General features: G+C 41.5%; 1 protein-coding gene across 1 annotated transcript in view; it reads right to left on the bottom strand.

The window, feature by feature from the left end:
• The window catches only part of TADA2A (transcriptional adaptor 2A), a 68362-nt gene extending 45591 nt beyond the window's left edge, over positions 1–22771 (bottom strand). The window contains 3 exon segments of the mRNA XM_006154442.2: positions 16124–16183; positions 18375–18481; positions 22650–22771. Of these exon segments, the coding sequence (XP_006154504.1) occupies positions 16124–16183; positions 18375–18481; positions 22650–22674 (192 nt within the window). The 5' untranslated portion in view covers positions 22675–22771.
• Between the last annotated feature and the right edge of the window lie 3404 nt (positions 22772–26175).

A 26175-nucleotide genomic window follows, 5' to 3' on the forward strand; every position in this document is an offset into this window, starting at 1 on the left:
GCTGAACAAAAACGGAGTATTTTAGGTATCAATAAGAATAAAAACTATAAATACCTGACATATATCAAATAGTTTAAATCTAGAAGATGCTAGGGAACTTCTTATATTTTCAAAAGTAGTAAATAAAGAGAAATAATCAATATTTATCCTGCCTCCCTTGCACAAACTTTACTAAGAGTGCCCACATAGATTATGATGAGGTTTCTTTTTATAGAAGTATTATTTTTAAAAAAAAGAATGATTTTATTTAACTTTATTTATTTATTTATTTATTTTAATTTGACCCGAGAGGAACAGAGAGAGAGAGAGAGAGAGAAGGAAAGCAAGCTGCCAGGTCCAGGACTTGAACCATGGTGGGCCATGTGGGAATGTAGCACCCTTAACCATCACATGACCTACCAGCCCCCTTTATAGAAATATTCTAACTCATAAATGAAAAGAAGTGATAGAATGAAAAGATCACTATTTTAAATTCCTGATGAATACCTCCAGTGATCACAAATGCATGTGATGTAGCAACTGAATGTAACGACCAATTCAGTTAAGACAAAAGACAGGGGGCCCAGCAGTTAGCGTAATGGCTATGTCACTGAACTCCCACATAGTCAACCACAGTTCGCATCCCATACCCGGTGGCTTAAAACTCACGCCGGGTGCATGTGAGTGCGGGCCCAAGATCCCGAGAATGGAGAAGGGACTGCGGCGTGGCCATGCCCCCTGGGGGGTGATTTCTCGCTTTCTGTCTCTCTGTCTGTCTGGCGAGCGCACGTGCCCTATAGCAAAAAACATCTAAAAAAAAAAAAGGACAGAGGAACACATTAATCAGCAATATGCAAACTGTTCTATCATCCCTAAGATCAACAATATTTTTCTTTTTTTTTTTTTGCTAGAGGTAAAATACACTTGCCAGAGAGAGGTGAAGGAGAAAGTACTACCCATGGGAAATAATCTCAGTACAATCCCTTCTCCTCTGCATCTCCCTCCCTTCAGGATTTTAGGCAGGCATACACATATACCGAGAGTGTCTCTCAAGTTGATGGGTCTAGTACTTAAACTGCACTGTCGGCCTGTGGGATCCAGCTGTCTTAACCACCAGGGTATAGAGCCAACCACAATTCAGTTTTTTTTTTTTTTTGAGAAGTTTTTGCTATAGGGTGCATGCGCTCACCAGAGAGACAGAAAGCAAGAAATCACCCCCCAAGGGGGATGGCCACGCCACAACCCCTTCTCCTCCATTTTCCTCTCAGGATCTTGGGCATGCACGCACACGTGCCCAGGGTGAGTTTAAGCCACCGGGTCCAGGACTCGAACCACGGTTGACTACGTGGGAGTCCAGCGACATATCCATTATGCCAAATGCTGGTCCCCCACAACTCAGTTTTTAAAAATCAAATAAATTATAAGAATGAAAAGAAAGGAGCTGCCAGACTGCTGAACATGTAGAGAGGCATTTAGGGTTGTTTATCTGGACAAGATATGGAAGCTCTGTGCCCTTTCCTGCTTACTTTGCTCCATTCTTTTTTTTTTAAGTTTTTTTTTTTTTTTTTTTTGCTATAGGGTACATGCATTCGCCAGAGAGACAGACAGAAAGAGAGAAATCACTCCCTAGATGGGATGGCCACACCGCAATCCCTTGCCCTCCATTCTACTCTCAGGATTTTGGCATGCACGCACACTCACCCGGCATGAGTCTCAGCTGCTGGGTCCGGGACAATAACCATAGTCCACTATGTGGGAGTCCAATGATGTAACCATTATGCCATCTGATGGTCCTGCCCCATGCACTTTTTATATCTAGATCATTTGCCTTTTTTAAGTTTTTTAAAAGAATTATTTAATTTTGTTTATAATAATTATTATTTTAATTTGCAATAGGGAACATGTGCTCATCAGAGAGCAAGTGAGGGAAAGTAAGAAAGCAAGCTGTCAGGTCTGGGACTCGAACCACAGTCAGTCTGGTGAGAGTCCAGCACCTTAACCACCATGCCACCTCCTGTCCCCAGATCATTCATCTTTAAAAAAAATCACCATTGTTAAGTCATGCTGATGTCATGTACCCATGATATGGTACAACAAGAAAGCACTTCAGTCCTTCTAAACATGCATAGCCCACACCCAACCACAATGTGATAGCCTACAAAAAACTCTTTAAACTATTAAGGTCGTGAATAAAAAGCCTTGAGAAATTGTCACAGAGGAAACTAAGGAAACACAATGACTAAATGGATTGTGGGATCTGAATTGAGTCCTGGAACAAAAAAGTGACGTTGGTGGAAAAATTGGCAAAATTTTAATAAAGTCTACTATGGTTAGTTACTAGTATTGTAACAATATTAATTTCCTAGTTTTATGGGGGGATTTTTTTTTTTTTTAATGAAAAAGGGACAGGAATAAAAGCAAGTACAGTGAATTTTTTTTTTGAAGTCTCACCATGTAATCCCCTGCCTCAGCCTCTGAGTCATGTGCTACCCAGGGCTGGGTCCATTTCTTAGATAAATGTACTATGTAATGTAAGATGTTAACATGTGAGGTAACAGAAAGGAGGACATATGGGAATTCTCTGTACTATATTTGCAACTTCTCTGTAAATGTAAAATTATTCCAAACTAAAAAAATAAGTTTGGTCCAGTCTCGGTGGCAGGTACTGGTAAGACACAGCTGCTCTGTAGGCTGCCACATGAGAGGCCCAGATTCAATTATCAACCCACTCAAAAAGCAGAGCAAAATGGTGCACACCTGTGGTCCCACCTACTCAGGAGGCTGAGGCAGGATGATCATGAGCCCTAGGCGAGCCTGGGCAACATGGTAAGACACTGACTGAAAGAGCCAGGGTATGTGGTTCCAGCCACTTGGGAGGTGGCAAGAAGGTCATGACCGAGTAAAACCCTGCTTTTCGAAAAACTAAAAAATATAAAGCAAATCAGCAAAAATTAAAAACAAAACCAAAACAAAAACTTGAAGAAAACAAGAGAGAGGAGGAAAACCCACATAGAAGATACTAAGAGGCAACCAATTTGAAAACTGGAAATTATAAACCTTATTTGAATCTCAAAACAAACTACAAAAAACAACCATGGGGCCAGCTCATGGTGTAGTGGTTAAGGTGGCTGGATCCCATATAGCTAACTACGTGGTTCAAGTCCTGGACCTGACAGCTTGAAAAATGTGCTGGGCATGTATGTATGTATGTATGCATGCCACAAATCCCAAAAGAACAAAGGAGGGGCAGGCATGCATGCACACACACACACACACACACACACACACACACACACACACCCCAAGCACATGAACATCCTCCCTGGGGAGTGCTTTTTCACTTTTTCTCTCTCTCTCACTCTCACTCTCCTCCTCCACCCCTAGCAAGCACATACCTCATAACAAAAAACAACAACAAAAACCTACAAAATGTGAAAAAAAACTTATGATGCCATACCACTAAAATAACCAAATTATGACACCACGCCACTAAAATGCTAAACAATGCCAAATGTTGTTGAGCAAACCAGAACTCTAATACATTGTTGACAGAGGTATAAAATGATACAACCACTTTGGAAAATTTTTCAATCATTTCTTTAAAAGTTAAATCATCATTTACTATATGACCCAGCAACTCCACTCCTAGTATTTATCCAAGAAAAATCAAAATACATGTACATAAAACAGCACTATAAAAGAAAGTCCATAGTAGCTTTATTCATATCAGCCAAAAACTGGGTAAGACCCAGCTGTGCAGCAAAGAACAATGGATAAATTGTTATATTCACACAATGGAATATTGCTCAATAACTAAAAGAATGATTGGTAGATATGCTAATATATACAATGGAGTTAAGTCTCAAAAACATGCTGAGTGAAAGAAAGCAGAAACAAGAGTACATATGGTATGATTCCATTTACATGCAGTTCTAGAATATGCAAGACTGATCTATGCTGATAAAAATCAGAATAGTGATGCTTCAAGGATAGAAAAAGGGGGAAGGTTTTAAAAAGTATCTTGAGCCAGCCAGTGGTTGGGTGGTTAAGGTGCTGGGTAAAATGTGGCCAACTGTGCAGTTTGAGTCCTGATCTGGTAGTTTGAAAAACACACCAGGTTCATGTGCGTGCATGTCCCAAAATCTTGATCGAATGAATAGAGGAGAAGGGATTGCAACGTGACCATGCCCCATTGGTGAGTGTTTTCTCCCTCTTCCTTTCTCTCTCTGTAACAAGCACACATGCTGTCTGGCAATTAAAAAGTGGGGGGGGGGGGAGCAGCTGATGGTGTGGTGGTTATGGTGGCCAAATGCATGGTTCAAGTCTCAGATTCAGCGGCTTGTCAGAACACGCCAGATACGTATGCCTGTGCACACATAATATGAGAGAATGGATTGTGGTGTGGCTATCCCTCCTGGGTAGGTGATTTCTCACTTTGGCCTTCTCTGTCTATCTCTGGCAAAAATACAGGCCTTATAGGGAAAAAAAAAAAAAGAATATTATTACCCCTTACCAACTTTCCCATGTGATACAAAATACAATTTTTCTATACCACCAAATGCCATGAGATACAAAATATTTTTTTTCTATGCCACCAAAAACTAAATCAAAACACATAAGACAATTTTACTTAAAGGTGAATAAATGTTATTCAGCTCCTAGATCTAACTTCAGCTCTATGGAACCAGAATCTCTAAAAATAGGGCCTCAAAATTTTCATTTGTATGATGCTCCCAAGTGATTCTTATGCACTAAAGTTTAAGAATCACTCGTGTAAAGTGTGTGGCAGAAAGAGCTGCCTTGACTTGTTCAAGGTTCTAAGAATTATAAGACAAAAATAGGCACAGAACTCAGAAATCTTGATTAATGCACCACCTACTATACCATGAGTAACTCCCCAAAATTCAGCACTGTGAGATGACAAAAGTATTGAAAATCATTTTAAGTTATGTGAGTTTTTCTATGCCAAAAAAAGAAAAAAAAAATCAAGTCATTAGTGGTTTCATGTGTAGAAAGTCAAAATGTGATCACCATTCATAGACAAGGAAAGATTCATCAGGAATAGATAAGATTGGGCATAAAAAGGAAGAAAATATCAATAACCCTCAAAAACTCCCCAAACTAAATGACAGCACTGTGAAATATGTTTGTATGGGTGCTGAATATGTGAGATGATGATGCAATGAGGATTTAAGTGGCCTTGAGTGAAACTGAGTGCTAACAGCACCAGAAAGAAGACATGGTGCCCAGAATAGCTACCGCTAGCTCACAGTCAGCTTCCCCACAGTGGGTAAGCATGAGCCACAACCTACTCAAGCTATACTAAATTATCCCTAAAGGGGTTATTTCACAATTTAAATGAATAAATTTGTATTTGGGCTCTAGGCATTCTTGTGTGAATTTGGGAAGAATAAATTGATTTTGAAGATCCAATAACCTTAGTGAAATAAACTCAAAGACGTAGTTACTTTGACTATACTCTCCCAACCCTGTATTCATTGTGCAATTAAAAAAGGAAAAAATAGCTATTACAAGTCTTATAATTAGAGGGACCAGCAGTTGGTGTAATGGCTATGTCAATGGACTCCCATGTGGTCAACTGCAGTTCAAGTCCCAGACTCGGTGGCTTATACTCATGCTGGGCGCATGTGCATGCATGCCCAAGATCTAGAGAGGAGAATGGAGAAGGGATTGTGGCGTGGCCATCTTCCCTGGGGGCGGAGTGATTTCTTGCTTTCTATCTCTCTCTCTCTCTCTCTCTCTGTCTTTCTGGCAAGCACATGTGCCCTACAGCAAAAACCTCTCAAAAACAAATGAATAAACAAATCTTATAATTAGAAAACACAGGTGACGTCCTGGTTAATGATGCTAGACTCCCACATGGCCAATCGCTGTTTGAGTCCCGGACCTGGGGGCTCTCTTTCTCTCACTCTGTCCCTCTCTGGTCAAATTAAAATAACATAATTTAAAAAAAAGAAAACCCATCATTTAAAGACTGAAAGTATTTAGAGAGACCCTGGAGAAAGCTAACAGTTGTCTCCCAAGAATTCTTACTGAATAGCTTCTGTGTGATTAATTCATTATGGTCTATAACTCCTTTGAACAGAACTCCACAAATGAGCAGACTCAAAGATACTACTTCATCCTTTCTAAACTCTTTATTTTAAAGTTCTTGCTATAAGGCATCTATACTCGCCGGAGACAGAGAGATAGGGTGAGAAACTACTCCCCAGGGGAAACGGACATACTACAATCCTTTCTCCTCTATTCTCTTAGGATTTTGGGCATGTATGCATTCACATAAGTTTGCTGTGTTTTCAGGATGTAAGGTCTGGGACTCAAACTGTACAGTTGGCCACGCAGGATCCAGCTACTACACCACTTGCTGATCCTATGCTTTCTTAACTTTTAAAAACTGAAATTAGGGGCCAGCAGGTGGCATGGTAGTCAAGGCGTTGGACTCCCATATGCCCAACCACGATTCGAGTCCTAGACCTGGTGGTTTTTCCCTCCCTCTGTCTCTCTTTGGTGAGCAAACATACCTATAGCAAATTAAAAAATAATAATAAATAGGGGCTGGAAAGTGGCATGGTGGCTAAAGGCACTGGATACCCACATGGCCAACTGCAATTTAAGTCCCAGACTTGACAGCTTGCTTTCTTGCTTTCCCTTTCTCTCTCTCTCTCTCTCTCTCTGGGCAAATTTTAAAAATAATAGCAACAAGTAGAAGTAAATAAATAAATAAATCTTTAAAAAATAATCATAAATAAATAAAATTAAATAATTTTTAAAATAGTTAAAAAAAACCTGAAATCAATACACTGCAGTGCGGTGGTAGGCAAAATTCTAAAGCTGTTCCCCAACCCCCTCAAGACTCCTGTTCCCTGATCATTCAATCAAATACTAGGTATTGCTCTGAAGGGACTGTGTAGCTAGAATTAAAGTAATTAATCAGCTGACTTTAAAGTAGGGTCATGATCCTGGATTATCCAGGTGAGCACAAAATAATCACATGAGCCTAAAAGTAGAATAGGAAGTAAGATTCAAGAGATCCAAGGCAGGAGAGATGAAGCAAAAAAAAAGGGGTCAGAGATTCTAAGTATTTCAACAACACTCAAGGACTCCCTGACACTGCTGGCTCTGAAGATGGAGAAAGAAAAAGCCAGGAGCCAGGGAATGTGCACAGCTCCTAGAAGCTGAGAACAAGCCCTGGTCAAAGCCAGTAAAGGAACCAATGGGGTCAGCCCTCAGGCAGTAAAATCTGCCAATAACCTGCATGAGGCTGAAAGATTTTCCCCCAGAGCCTCCAGACAAGAGCCCAGGTTGGCCAGCACCTTGACTTCAGCCTGTGGAACTGATAGCAACCTGCAGAGTCTAACGATATCCTGACCTACAGAACCACAAGATAATAAATTTGTGTTGTCCTAAGTTGTTCAATTTTTCTTGTTACAGCAATAATAGATCATATGGTGCCAAATGACTAATCTAAAACATAAAATTATTACAGTCAAGCTAGCCAACATTCTTTCCTATTAAGAAAAATTGCATGAGAGGCCAAATGTCAGGTGACTGCTTAAGTGAACTAGGAGATTCAGTTAAATGCTTAATATGCTCTGATAACTGACAAAGCTATTTTGACAAAGGTACATATACCTGCCAAGAAGGCCAGATATTCATCTTGACTTATTAAACCACCCATTCCCCTGGCCAAGGCTTGGAAGGATGCTGTCAACATTCTCATTCCTTCTCCAGAGGCAATCCAATCAAATTATAGCTAAGTTTTATCCAAGTGATTTAAAGCATTAACTCATTCATTCTGTGTTCATTTTATAATTGAACTCTCAGAATGAACTAATTTCTCCAAGGCAGGAGAACAGAGTGCTGACATATACTTCATCACTGCCCACATGAACTACACAAAAATACCATTATCAGGGCCAGACAGTGGTGCACCAGTACAACTTGACCTTCTGTGAGACAATCCCATATGAGAAGGTTCCAGATTTGCATTCAGAGAACCTGAGTATATGGGGCATTTGCATGCTCATAATCCAGGGCTGGTTGAAGCTAGGAGTGCACTGCTGCATCAAGACCCTGATGGGAATTCCATCTCTGTCTTATCTGTCTTGCTCATGGAAGAAAAAAAAATTTTTTTTTAAATTTTGCCAAAGGGTGTGTGAGCTCACCAGAAAGAGATAGAGGAATGAGGAAGCAACCCCTCATGGGGAATGGTCACACTGTAATCCCTTTTCCATTTCTCCCTCCTTTCAGGATTTTGGGCACACATACACACATGCCCAATGTGTTTTTCAAGTTGCTGGATCCAGAACTCAAACAGTGTGGTTGGTCACGTGGGATCTAGAAGACTAGATCCACTATGCCTGCCACATCTTGATGTGAAAACAACTTAAAATGTTTTTAAAACTACCACTAGTGGGGGGACCAGCAGTTAGTGTAATTGCTATGTCGCTGGACTCCCACGTAGTCAACCGCGGTTTGAGTCCCAGACCCGGTGGCTTAAACTCATGCCAGGCGCATGTGTGTGCGTGCCCAAGATCCCAAGAGGAGAATGGAGGAGAAGGGACTGCAGCGTGGCCATCACCCCTGGGGGGTGATTTCTCGCTTTCTGTCTCTCTGTCTCTCTCTGTCTGGTGAGTACAAAAACCTCTATAGCAAAAACCTCTCCAAAACAAAACAAAAAAAACCTACCACTAGTAGGGACCAGCAGTTGGCATAATGACTATGTTGCCGGACCCCCATGTAGTGGATCATGGTTCGAGTTCCAGACCTGGTGGCTTAAATTCATGCCGGGTGTGCGGGTGCCTGCCCAAGATCCCAAGAGGAGAATGGAGAAGGGACTGCAGTGTGGCCATCCCCCCTGGGGGCTGATTTCTCACTCTCTGTGTCTCTGTCTTTCTGGCAAGCACACGTGCCCTATAGCAAAAACCTCTCAAAAACAAACAAATGAGCCCACCTCCCGCCTTCCACTCTCCTGGGCAGAAGTTGTCTGGTTATTTTCAGCATTTCACGCATCTGATTGAGCCTCTGTGTGCTTGCGATGCTGTGTGGAAGCTGAAGCCGCACTTCCCGCATGGCTCCTTCTGGCCAGACGGGCACCTCAGATGAGCTGCCCTCAGTTGCAGTGGCCCCACCATCGGCTCTCCTGCTGCTGCACCACAGCAGCCAGGTCTCATGGCCCAGATGCCAACCACTGCAGCTGGCATAACTGTAGGCTCTGCTGTGGGACACACACTGGGCCTGCCATCCCTGGGGGCTTCAGTGGAGGAAGAAACGCTGACCCCTCCAGGCCTGACATCACTTACCAGGAGCCTCAGGGCACCTAGCCAGCAGGAGCAGCAGCAGCAGTTTGGACCTTGCCACTCTGAGATAAAACAGTTTTTGGAGTGTGCCCAGAACCAGAGTGACATTAAGCTCTGTGAGGGTTTCAGTGAGGTGCTGAAACAGTGCAGATTTGCAAATGGATTATCCTAATCAAGAAGTTCATACTGAAGAAATAAGAAGTCGACTTTCATGACCAAGTTAATTTAGTGTGAACAAATAATCGACAGTGAAATTATAAAGTGTAAAATCATCAGTTAAACCTCTGCTGTTATCAGTAGCTTCCTTAGAATTACAATGAAAGAGGGTATTATTCTGTGAGGAAGTTCATTGAAATATTATAGAATCTGGGGCTGGACAGATAATTGTGTAACCTTCTTAAACCAGTTGTTGGAATTTTTTAGTGAGTTATTTAGAATAAAGCAATTTTCTTGAAAAAAATAATAATAATAAAACTACCATTAGTGGGCCAGCCAGGTAGTATGGTGGTTAAAGTGGCTAGATCCTATATAACTGGCTAGCAGGTAGCACAGAAGTTAAGACGGCTGGATCCTACATGGTTGGCTGTGCAGTTCGAGTCCTGGATCTGGTGACTTGAAAAATACTCCAGGCAAGTGTGAGTACGTGCCCCAAATAACAAGACGAAAATGGAGAAGGGACTGTGTTGTGGCCATCTCCCTGGGGGTGATTTCTTGCTTCCCCTCTGTCTGTTCTCTCCACTGAGCACATGTGCCTTACAGCAAAAAAAAAATTTTTTTTTTTGGAGAGGTTTTTTCGCTATAGGGCGTGTGCGCTCGACAGACAGACAGAGAGAGACAGAGAAACAGAAAGTGAGAAATCACCCCCAGGGGGGATGGTCACGCCACAATCCCTTCTCCTCCATTCTCCTCTTGAGATCTTGGGCACGCATGCACATGCGCCCAGCGTGAGTTTTAAGCCACCGGGTCCGGGACGCGAACCGCGGTCGACTACGTGGGAGTCCAACGACATAGCCATTACGCTAACTGCTGGTTCCCACAGCAAAAAATTTTTAAAAAGGAAAAAGAGTACTTGTTTCAAATACCTTCTAAATTTAAAATAAAAATCTGAGTGGGATGACCCATTATGCAGTGGTTAAGCACTATGTAAAGGAAGTCAGATCCCACATAGACCATGCCATTGGAATCCTAGCCTCAGAGGCTTGACAAACATGCCAGGTGCACATACATGCATGCCCAAAATCATGATGGGATGGAGAAACAGAGGTAAGGGCTTGTGGAGTGACCATGTCCCATGAAGGGGATGCTTTCTCTCTCTCTCTCTCTGGCTTTCTGGAGAATACACACATCCTCTGACAATTAAAAAAATAAAGTGAAGGTCAGCAGTATAGTAGTTAAGGCAGTGGACTCCCAAATGGTTGACCATGGTTCAAGTCCCTGACCTGACGGCTTGAAACTCATGCCAGGTACACATGTGTACTTGCCCAAAATCCTAAGAGGAGAAGGGAGGAGAAAGGATTGTGGCACAGCCATCCTCTCTGAAGAGCAATTTCTTACTTTCTATTTCTCTGTCTCTCTCTGCCTCTCCATCAAGTGCATGTACCCTCTAGTGAAAAATCTTTCTCAAAAAAAGAAAAAAAAAAGTGACTATAAAGCTATTTTTGTACTGAAATACCTGAGTATATCACAAAGTTTTACTAAAACTTTATTAAAATTTAAAAAAACTTTATTAAATAATAATTACCAAATTTAGAAAAGAAGGAAAAAGATACTTAGAGATGAAGAAAACAAATTCCCAGTATAATACTTGATAAATTAACAGAAATTCCCCACAACTTGAGCATTACCATTATTTCGTAAGTATGATCACTTTGATGTTTCTTGTACTCAAAGCCTCGAGTGAAACACTGCAAAGAAAGAAAAATTTAGTTAACAAATGCTAGTTTTAAAAATGTTTTCTTAAAGGATAGAAGATGGTCTGTGGGTACTCTTTTGATGAGAGTTTTTAGGAAGAACTCATATAATCTTGTCTGCACTGTAGTACAACAGTGTATTCATGATTACCACTCTTTAGAAACCCTCACAGAGAAAAGACGTTCTGAAAATAAGACTTCTTCCTAGGACTACTCTTCCTTTGACAAGAGCAAAACCCCTGGAATTAGGCTACCTACATTTGAATACAGGTGCTATACTTACCATATTTCAGCAATTCTAAGAAAAATAATGTTTTTATATTTTAAAACTCTTAGGCCAGCCAGTAGTGTGGTGATTAAAGCGGCTGAGTCCCATAAGGCAAACCATGCCTGGAGCCAGCAGCTTGTAAAACATACTAGGTGTGTGTGTACTCATGACTAAAATTCCAAAAGGAGAAATGAAGGAGAAAGGGTTATGATGTGACCATCCCCCTGGGAGGGTGCTTTCTCACTTTACCTCTCTATCTCTACAGCAAGCACAAACACCCTATAGCAAATTAAAAACAAAACAAAACAAACATACACACATTAAAACTCTGGGAGCTGGGGCCAGCAGGTGGCGTGGTGTTAAGGGTGCTGGACTCCCACATGGTTGACTGCAGTTCAAGTCCCAGATCTTGTGACTTGCTTTCTCACTTTCCCTCTCTCTCACTCTGTCCCTCTCTGGTCAAATTAAAATAAACACATGAATTAATAAATAAAGTTAAATAAAGCAATTCTTTAAAGAAAACAAAAACAGGGGCCAGTAGGTGGTGTGGTCGTTAAGAGTGCTGGACTCCCACACAGCCAACTGCAGTTCAAATCCTGGACCTGGTGGCTTACTTTCTCACTTTCTCTTTCTGTCCCTCTTTGGTGAAATTTAAAAATAAATAAATAAACTTAAATAAAGTAATTTAAAAACAAACAAACAAACAAACAAACAAAAACTCTGGGAGCCAGACAGGTGACATGATGGTTAAGGTGTCTGGATCCCACATGGCCAACTATGTGGTTTGAGACCAGGACCTGGCCGCTTGAAAAACACACAGGACGCGTGTGCATACATGCCTGCCTAAAATTCAGAGAGAATGGAGGAGAAAGGATTACAGTGTGGTCATCCTCCCTCTAGAAGGTGCTTTCTCTTTCTTTCTCTCTGGAAAGCACATATGCCCTATAGCAAATTTAAAGACCCTGAAATTAGAATTCATCTTATGAAAGTGTATCACAGCTTTCAATGGTCATTTTTACAATGATGAAATTGTCATTCTTCTCATAATCAATAACATTTTGTATCTGATAAAATATGGGGGTGTTGTGTGACCTTGAGGAAGTTACTTAACCTCTCTTTGTCTGAGTTGCTTCACCTATAGAATACAAATACTAATTGTATTTACTGCATAGGGTTGTAGGGATGACTTAAAAGATTAATTCACATAGGGACCAGTAGATGGCTTAATGGTTACATTTCTGGATTCCCACATAGTCAACCATGGTTGAAGCCTTGGAACCAGCAGCTTAAAGCTCACTCCAGGTACGTGTGTGTGCATGACCAAAACCCCAAGAGGAAACTGGAGAAGCAAATGCAATGTAGCCTTCCCCACTGAAGGGTGATTTCTCGCTGTCTTTCTCTGTCTCTCTGGCAAGTGCATGCCCTATAGCAAAAATCTCTCTCAAAAAAAAGAAAAAAGAAGAAGAAAGAGAATAGTATGTCTTTTCCTTTTAACCTGCGTCTTTACATTTAAAATGCATTTTGTGTGTGTACTGAAAATAGCTGGATCTTGCATTTTTATGCAGTCTGACTATCCTGGACTTCAACTGTTTCAAAATGGTAGAAGCAGGAGCTTCGGGGACAGCTTGTCTTTAGCTGAGGGACCACCCACCACCTGGAGCCAGGACTAGGTGGACTATCCATGAGTGAGCGGGTGGGTCTGTGCTGTTGGTTGGTGCCAATATATAAATCTGTGACTACCTTTTCCACATCGGCATGGCCCTGCTTCCATAGGGGGCTTCTTTTTGTCATAGTCATGGTCAGTTTTCCCTGATTATTGCTCTATATAGATAGATAGACAGATGGTAGATAGATAGATAGGTATGTATATATTTTAATGAGAGAGAGAAGGGGAGAGAGAGGAGAAAGAAAAGCACTTTTGGCAGAGTCTCACCATGTCATGATCCTTCCTGCCCCACTGAGGACCAAAGATGCGTGCTACTATGGCCAGCATGTTTTAGATGGGGCCAGGAACTGAACCTGAGCCTCCCGTGTGGCCCCATGGGATGACGCAGAACTGCCCCCCTGCTTGTGCCACCGCGGGCCTCCTTAAGTACATCTTTGGCAACATATTCCCATAATTATAGTTTCTTTGTGGTGGAAAAGATGCTACTTAAAAGACCATACTCAAGAAAACAGTTTCTCCTTTCCCCTTTGTGTTTAGTCCTTCCGAAGTCCGGAGAGTGTCTTTGAATAACTTCCTAGAGAATTGCGTTTAAGGAAAGAGAAAAGAAAGGAGGAGGGGAAAGCTGGAGCCTGTGAAAAGCCTATGTTGCTTTGGATCAGTGCAAGGAAACCCTCACCATGACCTTATGAGGTGTGCTTTTATTGTCCTCATGGTGCAAAGAACGGCGCTCAGAGGACCAAGGTCATTGGAGTCCCCTCTTACAGTGTGGTGTGTCTATACTGTGCGGTGCACCTGCCAGTGGAGCCACCACTAGTGGCTTATTCCTCATCCATGTCCTCGTTCCTTCCTAATAGAATACCTGCCCCATGATGAGGGGAGAAGCAGGGCCCATCCCAGCTCTGTAAACACAGGTACTGATCAGTCTGATGGTCCACGAGTGACCTTCTCCTAGAAGTAATTATTGCTCCAGGGGAGGGCATGCGGGTAATTGGCTCAGGCAGACTGAAGGGAAGGTTTTCTATCCCATAGGAGGAGGGGAGGCTCACTCGCTCTGTGGCTCACTGTGAACCAGGAAGTGTATAATCTCACCAGGGAAGGGAGTACCTAGGTAAGGAGAAAGCCAATGTTGAGTAGGGCCAAGTAAGACAGTAGACCTAGTTTTGATGATATCGATCCACCATTTAATTGTACACCCTGCAGCCTGCATTTGCTCTAGTGTTTTCATGTGAGATAATACATTTTTGTGTTGCTTTAGCATTTTTGTGTTGAAATAGCATTTTACGTTTCTTGAAGTTAAAGACATCTAGCAAAGCCACAGAACAAGTGAAGTGGTGGACCTGGACTCCAAGCTAGGTGGGTCTGGTTCCAGGGCTAAGGCGACCAACAGCTCCCTCTGCACTTCCCGTTCAGTTCCTGACCCTGTCCCACAGCCCCGAAAGCTGAAGTTTAAAGAGGGGAAGTGATTTGTCCAGGGTCACAGAGCAAGCGAGTGGCAGTGGCTCGCCCTTGTTCAGCACTCCTGTTTATCTTCCTGTAAAGCCCACACTCCCCGCATGCCTCCCGGGACTTCCCACACTCTGGCTGCCACCGTTCCTGTACCTTTGACTCCAAACAGAGGCCTCTCCGTCACCAAATAATGTGATCAAATCAAACCTTCTTTCCATACAATTAGAAAACATAACAGGTTACAGCAAAAAATGCAAAAACCTCCAAAGCCGCTCAAAGCTAATTAATTTCTATTACTAGTGAGAGAAGAACCACTTAACATGTCTTTTCTTATTCAAATTACCATTGACGGCACCTGCTTTTTTATTCTTGGGAAATCCTGCTACAATGCGGGTAAATTATGTAAGACTGTAGAATTTATGAAGATAAGGCAATTAGCATTACAAAACCGAGTCCGGGTTACAATTTCTGGGGAACAGAAAGAGTTATGATGCTCCCTTAAATGGCCCAGTGAAGTCTCACAGATTGAGTTAATCCTTGTGGTCGGCAGGAAAATTGAAGGCTAAACGCACTGTGATGGTGGGTAATTAATTGTGGGCCCTTCGGTGATGGGCTTGTCGGTGCTGAGAGGGGACGGCCAGGGCTCTGTGTCTTTCCCCTGAAAGGCTAAGGGAGGGAACAGGGTGTCTGGGGTCGGGAGGCAGAGAGAACAAGAGGAACGTCCTTCCCAAGCTCCTGGGCATTTGGGTCGAGCAGGGTCCTGTGGGGCCACTCTGCGCGCGGTTTCCTGAAACCTCCACTCGGCCCTGCAGCTCCAGCCTGAGCACAGCTGCCACGGAGCAGGTGCCCCCTCGGAGTGTTCAGACGCTGCCCAGATTCTGCGTCTCAGTTGGGAGGACTCTTAGGTGCACATACATGCATGCCCAAAATCATGATGGGATGGAGAAACAGAGGTAAGGGCTTGTGGAGTGACCATGTCCCATGAAGGGGATGCTTTCTCTCTCTCTCTCTCTGGCTTTCTGGAGAATACACACATCCTCTGACAATTAAAAAAATAAAGTGAAGGTCAGCAGTATAGTAGTTAAGGCAGTGGACTCCCAAATGGTTGACCATGGTTCAAGTCCCTGACCTGACGGCTTGAAACTCATGCCAGGTACACATGTGTACTTGCCCAAAATCCTAAGAGGAGAATGGAGGAGAAAGGATTGTGGCACAGCCATCCTCTCTGAAGAGCAATTTCTTACTTTCTATTTCTCTGTCTCTCTCTGCCTCTCCATCAAGTGCATGTACCCTCTAGTGAAAAATCTTTCTCAAAAAAAGAAAAAAAAAAGTGACTATAAAGCTATTTTTGTACTGAAATACCTGAGTATATCACAAAGTTTTACTAAAACTTTATTAAAATTTAAAAAAACTTTATTAAATAATAATTACCAAATTTAGAAAAGAAGGAAAAAGATACTTAGAGATGAAGAAAACAAATTCCCAGTATAATACTTGATAAATTAACAGAAATTCCCCACAACTTGAGCATTACCATTATTTCGTAAGTATGATCACTTTGATGTTTCTTGTACTCAAAGCCTCGAGTGAAACACTGCAAAGAAAGAAAAATTTAGTTAACAAATGCTAGTTTTAAAAATGTTTTCTTAAAGGATAGAAGATGGTCTGTGGGTACTCTTTTGATGAGAGTTTTTAGGAAGAACTCATATAATCTTGTCTGCACTGTAGTACAACAGTGTATTCATGATTACCACTCTTTAGAAACCCTCACAGAGAAAAGACGTTCTGAAAATAAGACTTCTTCCTAGGACTACTCTTCCTTTGACAAGAGCAAAACCCCTGGAATTAGGCTACCTACATTTGAATACAGGTGCTATACTTACCATATTTCAGCAATTCTAAGAAAAATAATGTTTTTATATTTTAAAACTCTTAGGCCAGCCAGTAGTGTGGTGATTAAAGCGGCTGAGTCCCATAAGGCAAACCATGCCTGGAGCCAGCAGCTTGTAAAACATACTAGGTGTGTGTGTACTCATGACTAAAATTCCAAAAGGAGAAATGAAGGAGAAAGGGTTATGATGTGACCATCCCCCTGGGAGGGTGCTTTCTCACTTTACCTCTCTATCTCTACAGCAAGCACAAACACCCTATAGCAAATTAAAAACAAAACAAAACAAACATACACACATTAAAACTCTGGGAGCTGGGGCCAGCAGGTGGCGTGGTGTTAAGGGTGCTGGACTCCCACATGGTTGACTGCAGTTCAAGTCCCAGATCTTGTGACTTGCTTTCTCACTTTCCCTCTCTCTCACTCTGTCCCTCTCTGGTCAAATTAAAATAAACACATGAATTAATAAATAAAGTTAAATAAAGCAATTCTTTAAAGAAAACAAAAACAGGGGCCAGTAGGTGGTGTGGTCGTTAAGAGTGCTGGACTCCCACACAGCCAACTGCAGTTCAAATCCTGGACCTGGTGGCTTACTTTCTCACTTTCTCTTTCTGTCCCTCTTTGGTGAAATTTAAAAATAAATAAATAAACTTAAATAAAGTAATTTAAAAACAAACAAACAAACAAACAAACAAAAACTCTGGGAGCCAGACAGGTGACATGATGGTTAAGGTGTCTGGATCCCACATGGCCAACTATGTGGTTTGAGACCAGGACCTGGCCGCTTGAAAAACACACAGGACGCGTGTGCATACATGCCTGCCTAAAATTCAGAGAGAATGGAGGAGAAAGGATTACAGTGTGGTCATCCTCCCTCTAGAAGGTGCTTTCTCTTTCTTTCTCTCTGGAAAGCACATATGCCCTATAGCAAATTTAAAGACCCTGAAATTAGAATTCATCTTATGAAAGTGTATCACAGCTTTCAATGGTCATTTTTACAATGATGAAATTGTCATTCTTCTCATAATCAATAACATTTTGTATCTGATAAAATATGGGGGTGTTGTGTGACCTTGAGGAAGTTACTTAACCTCTCTTTGTCTGAGTTGCTTCACCTATAGAATACAAATACTAATTGTATTTACTGCATAGGGTTGTAGGGATGACTTAAAAGATTAATTCACATAGGGACCAGTAGATGGCTTAATGGTTACATTTCTGGATTCCCACATAGTCAACCATGGTTGAAGCCTTGGAACCAGCAGCTTAAAGCTCACTCCAGGTACGTGTGTGTGCATGACCAAAACCCCAAGAGGAAACTGGAGAAGCAAATGCAATGTAGCCTTCCCCACTGAAGGGTGATTTCTCGCTGTCTTTCTCTGTCTCTCTGGCAAGTGCATGCCCTATAGCAAAAATCTCTCTCAAAAAAAAAAAAAAAAAAAAAAAAAAAAAAAAAAACGATTAATTCACATAAAGTTCTCAGAATAGTGTCTGGCACAGAGTTCAGCACTAGTAATTAGTATTATTACTACTATCATCACCCACAAAACAGTCTGTTCCCTTGTTTGTCACCTGTACAGAAACCACATTTCAATAATAAAGTGTCATCCACAAGAGTAACCCTCCATTTCAGTTTCCTATAGTCCCAGTACTTCAAATCCACTTGCAGAAACAGTGCTAAGCATTAGGCTGATACACAGATGTGTTAGAGTCAACAGTCTGTCTCCTCCATCTGCTCTGTTCCTCAACTTTACACTGGTAAAATGCATAATGGCAGACTGACTAGAAGAAATAGATTTAATAAGGTATGATCCTCCTGAGTAATCAATAGTAATCTCTGAATGACTATATCCATAAAATTAGGTTGAAGGAGGCAAGCCTCTCCTTAGTGAGTTACCTGTAAACAAAGGAAAAAAGGAGGTGGCCCACACTCAGCACACTTAATGTACGGCTCCATGAGGTAGGAGGAACAGCCCCGGCAAGGCGGCTTATCAGAGGGATCATCTAGAACAAAGAGAAAACACACACATTAGCTTCAAGCCCCTCATGATTATCTTAAGTGCAAGACCCTGAAAACATGTAACTGACCACACAGGTGGTGGGTAAGCTGTCCTACAAAGTTTAGGGAGACCAATGAACTCACTACAAGTAAGAAAAATATAAAATTTGCTCCTTATTACTTCAGGACGGCACATTCCTTCCTACAATGTCCTGCTACTTCAAATGGCATATAAGTCAGGATGACTCTTACAGAGAAATTTACAAACAAGTTTAAACCGGTTATTTCATGGTACCTGGAACTATTTTTCCAGGAGGGGAAAAATGGACACATACCTAGATAACCCATACATATATAAAGCAAATCTGACAAAATGTTAACTATCACTACATGTACACAGCAAGCGTATCAAAAAACACTGTATTATTCTTTCAATTTTTCTGTAGGTTTGAACATCTTCATAATAAAAAGTTGTAGGGGAAAAGCATTCCCTTTAAATATGTTTTAGGGTACTCTACCTTATACTTAAGTTGGGATTTAATCCCAGGAAAGCTCCCTCTGTTTCTCCTGCAGGAAGCACAAAACATAGCAGAACTTCTTCCAGCTCCCTTGATGGTAGTATGACTCAAAAATATTAAGGCAAAGAGTAGTATAGCCCAAACTCTAAAATCACAAAAATGCAAATATGTGTGTCCTCGGGTGCCCAAAATTCTACCTCTCCAGAGTCAGGGCAATCTAGCAAAATTGTCCTCTGTGATCAACCACAAGAGTCTAAAAGAACAAAGACTTTGAAGCCAAGATGAAGGAATTTAATTTGTTTAGCCTGGGGCAAGATTTCTCGTATTCTGTGACTGCATTTTCCTCTCTAATATCTGAGAAACGCTCTTCAAGGCACCATTTTCTGTTCCAAGTAGTGATTATTGTTCTCTTTATTTATTTTTAAATGAAGACAAGGAGAAAGAAATGCACTCTTTCTGGCAATAGCTTTAACTTAAACATACGGGAACAACGAGAGCTCCACTTCTTCCATTTTAAATTTTAACACGAAAGAACAAAAACTGTTTTATATTAACTGCTATATGCCAACCTTTACCAGATTACCTCACTTCCTGTTAATGATATAATCTTGATTTTTTCCTCAAACTTACCCCAAAAACCTATCAGCCACTGACCTTTATGCAATTACTTTGTAAAAGTAGCCCAATATATTGTTCTATTAACACTTTGAGAAATATTTTTCCAGCCTTTCTTCTATGTATATGTGTATATATTTATTTTAACAGCAGTGGGATACTATATATGATATTTTAGAGCCTGGTTTTATTTTTTCACTTGACAAAATATCACAGACACCTTATTGTGGCAGTATTCATAGATCTTCAATCTTTTTATTGGATATATCGACTATCTAACCTAATGGTTCTCAACTACCCCCTAGGAAGACATTTTAGAAATCTGAGGAGGTGCCTTTTTTTTTTTTAAAGTTTATTAATTTGTATCTTCCATGAGAGAAAAAGGAAGGGAGAGGAAGAGACAGGCATCCCCAAGAGGGTCTTCAATCCTTAATTCACCCTAACCTCAGCCAGCCAGGATCACCAAAACACGTGCACACCCCTGGCATGTACAAGAAGATGTCAGGCAGCAAGCCCAGGACCTTCCCACGGGGCCTCAACATTGTGGGACATTGAAGTATTGCTGTACCACCGGGAATGACGGGTCCTTTTCATGTGCCACAGTACTAGGGAGTGCTCCTGGCATTTTGCAGACAGACAGATACAAAGGATTTTAAATATTCTGTAATGCTCAGGACATTCCTATACAACAACAGAAAAATTGACCCCTGTGCTGTTCAACTTTCAAATGTCCCACCAGACATTCAAGTAGATTTAAAAAACCTCATAACCGCATGACCTCAAATCCTAATTCCACATTACATATTAAACAAAAAATTTTCAACAGTCAGAGGAAACTGCTCTGTTTTGTTTGGAACTTTACCAGAAATTATTCAAAGCTGTCCTCCTGAGTCATCAATATAACACACTTGCATCATTCTGATTTGTTGTAAGATGAACAGTGATTTAATATATGGGTACAAGCATCTGACTACTTATGTCATTATGTCTACCATAACCAGGTATAAAGATAATAGATATTATTTTACTATAAATCACATTATATAATAATAATTCCTTCTCTTTTCTTTCTTTCATTGAAGTTGTGTCATTATTATTATTTTTAATTTGTTATAGGGTGTGTGCACATGCCAGAGCAGGGATTACAGGGATAGGGGAGAGTAAGAACGCACCCTCCGGGGGTATGGATAGATTGAATCCATTCTCCCTCTTCCCCTTGGGGTTTTGGAAATGCATGCACACATGCCCACTGTTTTTCCCAAGCTACCAGGTCTGGGACTCGAGCCCTGCTGTCCACCATGTGGGATTCACCTGCCTTAACTATGATGCCATCAGCTGGCTTGAAGCAGTATTAATTCTTTTTATTTTTTAAATCATGAGTGTGAATATATTGTCTACATATTTTATTTCCAAGTAGTAGGAGGGGTCTTAAAAATATTATAAAAAGATAGGGCCAGGAGATGGCATAATAGTTACATCACTGGACTCACACATGGCCTACCATGGTTCAAATCCCAGACCTGGCAGCTTGAAACACGTCAGGCACATGTTTGTGTGTGCCCAAGATTCCAAGAGGAGAATGGAGAAGGGATTGCGGCGTGACCATCCCCCCTAGGGGGTGATTTCTCACTTTCTGTCTCTATGTCTCTCTCTGTCTGTCTGGCGAGCGCATGCGCCCTACAGTGAAAATCTCTCCAAAAAAAAAAGAAAAGAAAAAAATATATATAAAAGGAAATCACTGAGTATCCCAAGGTTAAGAACTAATCTAACCGCCTCTCACTGGTGCATGTTTATGTCGTTTCCCATTTTACACTGTTATAAAGAATGCTGGGGCTGGCAGGTGGCTTGGTGGTTAAGGGTGCTGGACTCCCACGTGGCTGACTACAGCTCAAGTCCTGGACCTGGCAGCTTGCTCTCTCTCTATCCCTCTCTCGTAAAACTGAAATAAATAAATGAATGAATACATAAAGTTAAATAAAATAATTTAAAAAAAAAAAAGAATGCTGAGATTAGCCCAGCTGCTGTGGCGCAGCAGTCAACACAATGTTCTAAAAGGCTGGAAGCCATGTGCAAGATTAGGGTTCAGTAGAATGAGAGAGTAGAATTACAAGTGTTCAAACATTCCAACCTGTCCTAAATTTGTGTAAGAGTATGGTGAAAGAGTACATTAGAACTCCTTTGAGGCATCTTGAAAAGGAAACAATACCCCAAATCTACCTTTGCAATTCTTCTCACAGGGACATCATAAAATATTTAACAAAGGTATTTCTATTTCTGCCAAGTCTTACATCTTCAGAATCCAAGAAAGAGCAGTATAGTTTTTCTTTCTGTAGTTGTGACTACCTCAACTTATTTCACACATACATCTTGTTTTCTTAAGAGAGATTTTTTTGCTACATGGCGTGCGCCCGCTGTCGGAGAGACAGAGATAAAGAAAGCGAGAAATCACACCCCCTTTGGGGGAATGGCCATGCCGCAATCCCTTCCCTTTCATTCTCCTCTTGGGATTTTGGCCACATATGCACATGCACCCAGCCTGAGTTTTAAACAGCCGGGTCCAGGACTTGAACCGTGGCCGACTATGTGGGAATCCAGCAATGTAACCATTCCACCATCTGCAAGTCTCATCACACATGTATCTTAATTCGCTGTGGTTTATTCTTAGAACAAAGTCTACTGAAGGGGGACAGATATTTCCTTTATCCTAATATTGATGTAATTTCTTATCAAGGTACCTGAACATGTTCCAAAGAGAAATTTCGCTGCTTTGTAAGGTCTCACTATAGGTTAATCACACTATGGTTGGTCTACCTTAGCTTTGTTGTCTCCGGAGACCCAGAGTGATATGTTTGTGTCATGTGTTCAGTGGACAATAAATACATACTGATTTTCATTTGATACTCTTATAAGTCCTTTAAGATCAGATTCATAGGAATTTATTGCTTTACTTCAAAAGTGCTTTTTCTTTTTCCTTGATCAACTTCTATCTCAGTTTACTACTAATATTCATTCACCTGAAACTTGTTCCCACTGTACTTACTGCTAAAGGAACCCAAGCGGTCCATTCCCTAACTGGCAAAGACTGCTGCTTTGAGGTTCCTCAGTACAGAGCTTCTTTAAGACTTCAGAACTGGCAACACATACACCAAAGCTTGATGGCCTCCTATGAACAAACACAAGTGGCACACAAGTCAGAAAATAATTCAAAGGGATAAGATAGAAGATAAGCAACATTCTTAGCTTTCTGATACCCTAGCTTTGAAATGCTGAGCAAAATTTTCCTCCTCTTTATTTTATTTTATTTTTTTCAGAGGCTTTTGCCTTAGGGCACGAGAGAAAGAGAGAGAGAGAGGGAGAGAGAGAGAAAGAGAGAGGGAGAGCAGGAGGGAGGGGAGAAGAGAAGAGAAGAGAAGAGAAGAGAAGAGAAGAGAAGAGAAGAGAAGTAGGTAGATAGTAAGAGAAAAGCAAGAAATCAGCCCCAGGGGAGTGGCCTCACCACAATCCCCTCTCCATTCTCCTCCCAGGATCTAGGGCATGCATGCACAAGCGCCCAACATGAGTTTCAAACTACCAGGTGTGGGACTCAACCGTAGATGGTCACATGGGAGTCCAGCTACACCATCTGCTGGCCCCTCCTCCTCTTTAAAATAAGTATAATGTAATAGTAGCTAACATCCAGAGTTGTGAGAATTAAATGTCATAATAAAACATGGTAATCCATGTAAATAATGTAGTACAGTGCCTGCTCATAGTGAATCCTCTATATTACACATCACTAATAAACAACTGCTGGCTTTCTCTGCCCAGCATCACTTCCCTCCTTAACCCTTTGGAGAACAATGCTTCTACAATTCCTATGATACTGATGAAGTCTCCAATCACAATACTCCATCCCTCACCCCCACAGAAGCCAAAACAACCAGATTTCTTCTTATAAAAATCTGGATCTTGGGACCAGCACATGGCATGGTGATTAAGGCACTGGACACTCCCACATGGCCAACCACAGTTTGAGTCCCAAACCTGGCGGCTTGCTTTCTCACTTTCTCTCTCTCTCTCTGTGTGTGTGTGTGTGTGTGTGTGCGTGTGTATGAGTCTGTCTCCCTCTGGTCAAATTAAAATAAATGAATGAATAAATAAAATTAAATTAAGTTTAAAAAAAAATCTGAATCTTGAGGTAAGACATATAAAGACAGAATGTAGTCGCATTCATCGGTCAAAGAATTTGGTCCATGAGCTCCAACTGTTGAGATTCTTATCCCCAGGGTGTTCAGTTGTTTACTTCTGCTTTCACTGCTCTTTCCTATAAAACTTTAATCTCAATGAGTTTCTGTTGCTGCAAACCAAGAAACCCTACCTATTACCACACACATCTGCTTACTATTTTACTGTTTCAACAAATGCAGGCTAAATATGTACAATGTACAAAATACCTTCTTTAAAGACAGAAATCATATTTCTCTCTAAGCCAAGGAACATCCCTTTATTCCATACACTCATAATTTTTTATCTCTTTTCTGGCATTTTTCACATTCTACTTTGTGAGGATTACCTCTGACTCTCTATTTTCCCCCACTTCTAAATTAAATAAAAGCATTGACTGACTAAATCCATTACAAATCTGTATGCCTTAAAGTGTCAAGTACACAGAAGAAACTCAATAAAACACAAATGTTAAGAAACAAATAAATGTTACTTCTACAAAAGGTTTTCATTTGTAGTTCTTGTAGGAGCAACTTCCTCTCTATTTTTTTTTTAAAGAATTATTTTATTGGGACCAGCAGTTAGCATAATGGCTATGTTATTGGACTACCATGTAGTCGACCGCGGTTCAAGTCCCGGACCTGGTGGCTTAAACTCACGCCGGGCACATTGCATGCGTGCCCAAAGATCCCAAGAGGAGAATGGAGGAGAAGGGATTGTAGCGTGGACATCCCCCCGGGGGGTGATTTCTCGCTTTCTCTCTGTCTCTCTCTGTCTTTCTGGCGAGCGCACATGCCCTATAGCAAAAACCTTTCCAAGAAAAAAAAAAAAAGGAAAAAAAAAAGAATTATATTATTTAACTTTATTTATTTTAATTTGGTCAGGGAGGGGGAGAGGGAGAGAAAGCGAAACCAAACTGCCAGATCCAGGACTTGAACCTCGGTTGGCCCTGTAGCAGTCCAGTGCCCTTAACCACCACACCACCTGCTGGCCCCCCTCTCTCTGATATTTTTAGCCTGGAGAAAAATCTAAGCGTATGTAGCACTCTGGCAAGACTCAGCCAATGTGGCTGTCAATAAACTTTCCTTTTTGAGGGTGATATAGGTCTCCCTCTGCTGTAGTTTATAGAAAAGCTGGTCTTTGGGGGAAAAAAAATTTAGCAAGAACATATTATGCAACCAGTATTTTAATAATTTTATTTTTTTTCCCCATTATTTCAGGTGCTGGTTGGTACCAATGCAGAAGGGGGGGGTCTTCAATGAGTTCATGGATAAACTATGAAAAAAGTATGTATGGGGACCAGTAGTTAGCATAATAGCTATGTCACTGGACTCCCAGGTAGTTGACTGAGGTTCGAGTCCTGGACCCGGTGGCTTAAATTAATGCCGGGTGAGTGTGCGTGCGTGCCCAAGATCCTGAGAGGAGGATGGAGGAGAAGGGATTGCAGTGTGGCCATCCGTGCTGGGGGGTGATTTCTCACTTTCTGTGTCGGTGTCTCTCTTTCTGGTGAGCGCACGCTCCGTATAACAAAAAACAAAACAAAACAAAACAAAACAAAACAAAACAAAACACCTGGGTTGGGGACTACGTATATATTTCAAAAATGTTTGCAGCAAAATAAAATCGTACTTAAAATAAAATTCCACTTTTCCACAAACTTCTTTAAGTCCTTTTATGTGGATTATCTATTTGAATAATCATAACTTTTTGAAGCAAGTACTTTTTTTTCCCCAAGGAAAGGGAGCTCTGAAAGACTATTACTTGCACCTTGTCTTACAGGTAGTGAATAGCAGTTAAAAATGCTGAAAAAGCTAAAATTATCTTCTTTGGAAGAACCATGTCCTCTTTGGGCTTCAGAGGCCCAAACTCAGGTGCACTGATGAAAGGATATGGTGCCGCCGCCCCCCCCCAACTTGAGGGCTAGATATGTCCAAACACTATTTCTTTATTTGATGGATAATCGAGTAAAGGATGTGTAGAATACAGCCTAATAAACAGTCCACGACATAAAGCACAATATTGCAATAAACAGAACCTTCCTTCTCACAGAGATCGCATTCCAACACTAACACCCACGAGGATCGACGCTAATCACGAATTAACACTCGCGACGTCAAATCAGTTACTGGGAGGAAGAAGGTCCTGAGCTCTCCCGGACTCCACGGAGGGCAGAGGGATTTGGGAATTTCGCAGCCGCCTGCTTTGGAAATTCGGCGTAATTGCTTTGGTAATCGGTGTAATTACGCGATCCATTGCTGAGACAGGAACACCGAGGCTGGGACTCGGCGCGGCCGGCCAGACGCGGGGCGGGGCCAGCGGCCCGCGGCCCCCTCCCCCACCGCGCGGCGTGGCTCGGCGCCGCC

This window comes from Tupaia chinensis, unplaced genomic scaffold (assembly GCF_000334495.1).
Source record: "Tupaia chinensis unplaced genomic scaffold, TupChi_1.0 Scaffold000407_4, whole genome shotgun sequence".
NCBI lineage: Eukaryota > Metazoa > Chordata > Mammalia > Scandentia > Tupaiidae > Tupaia > Tupaia belangeri.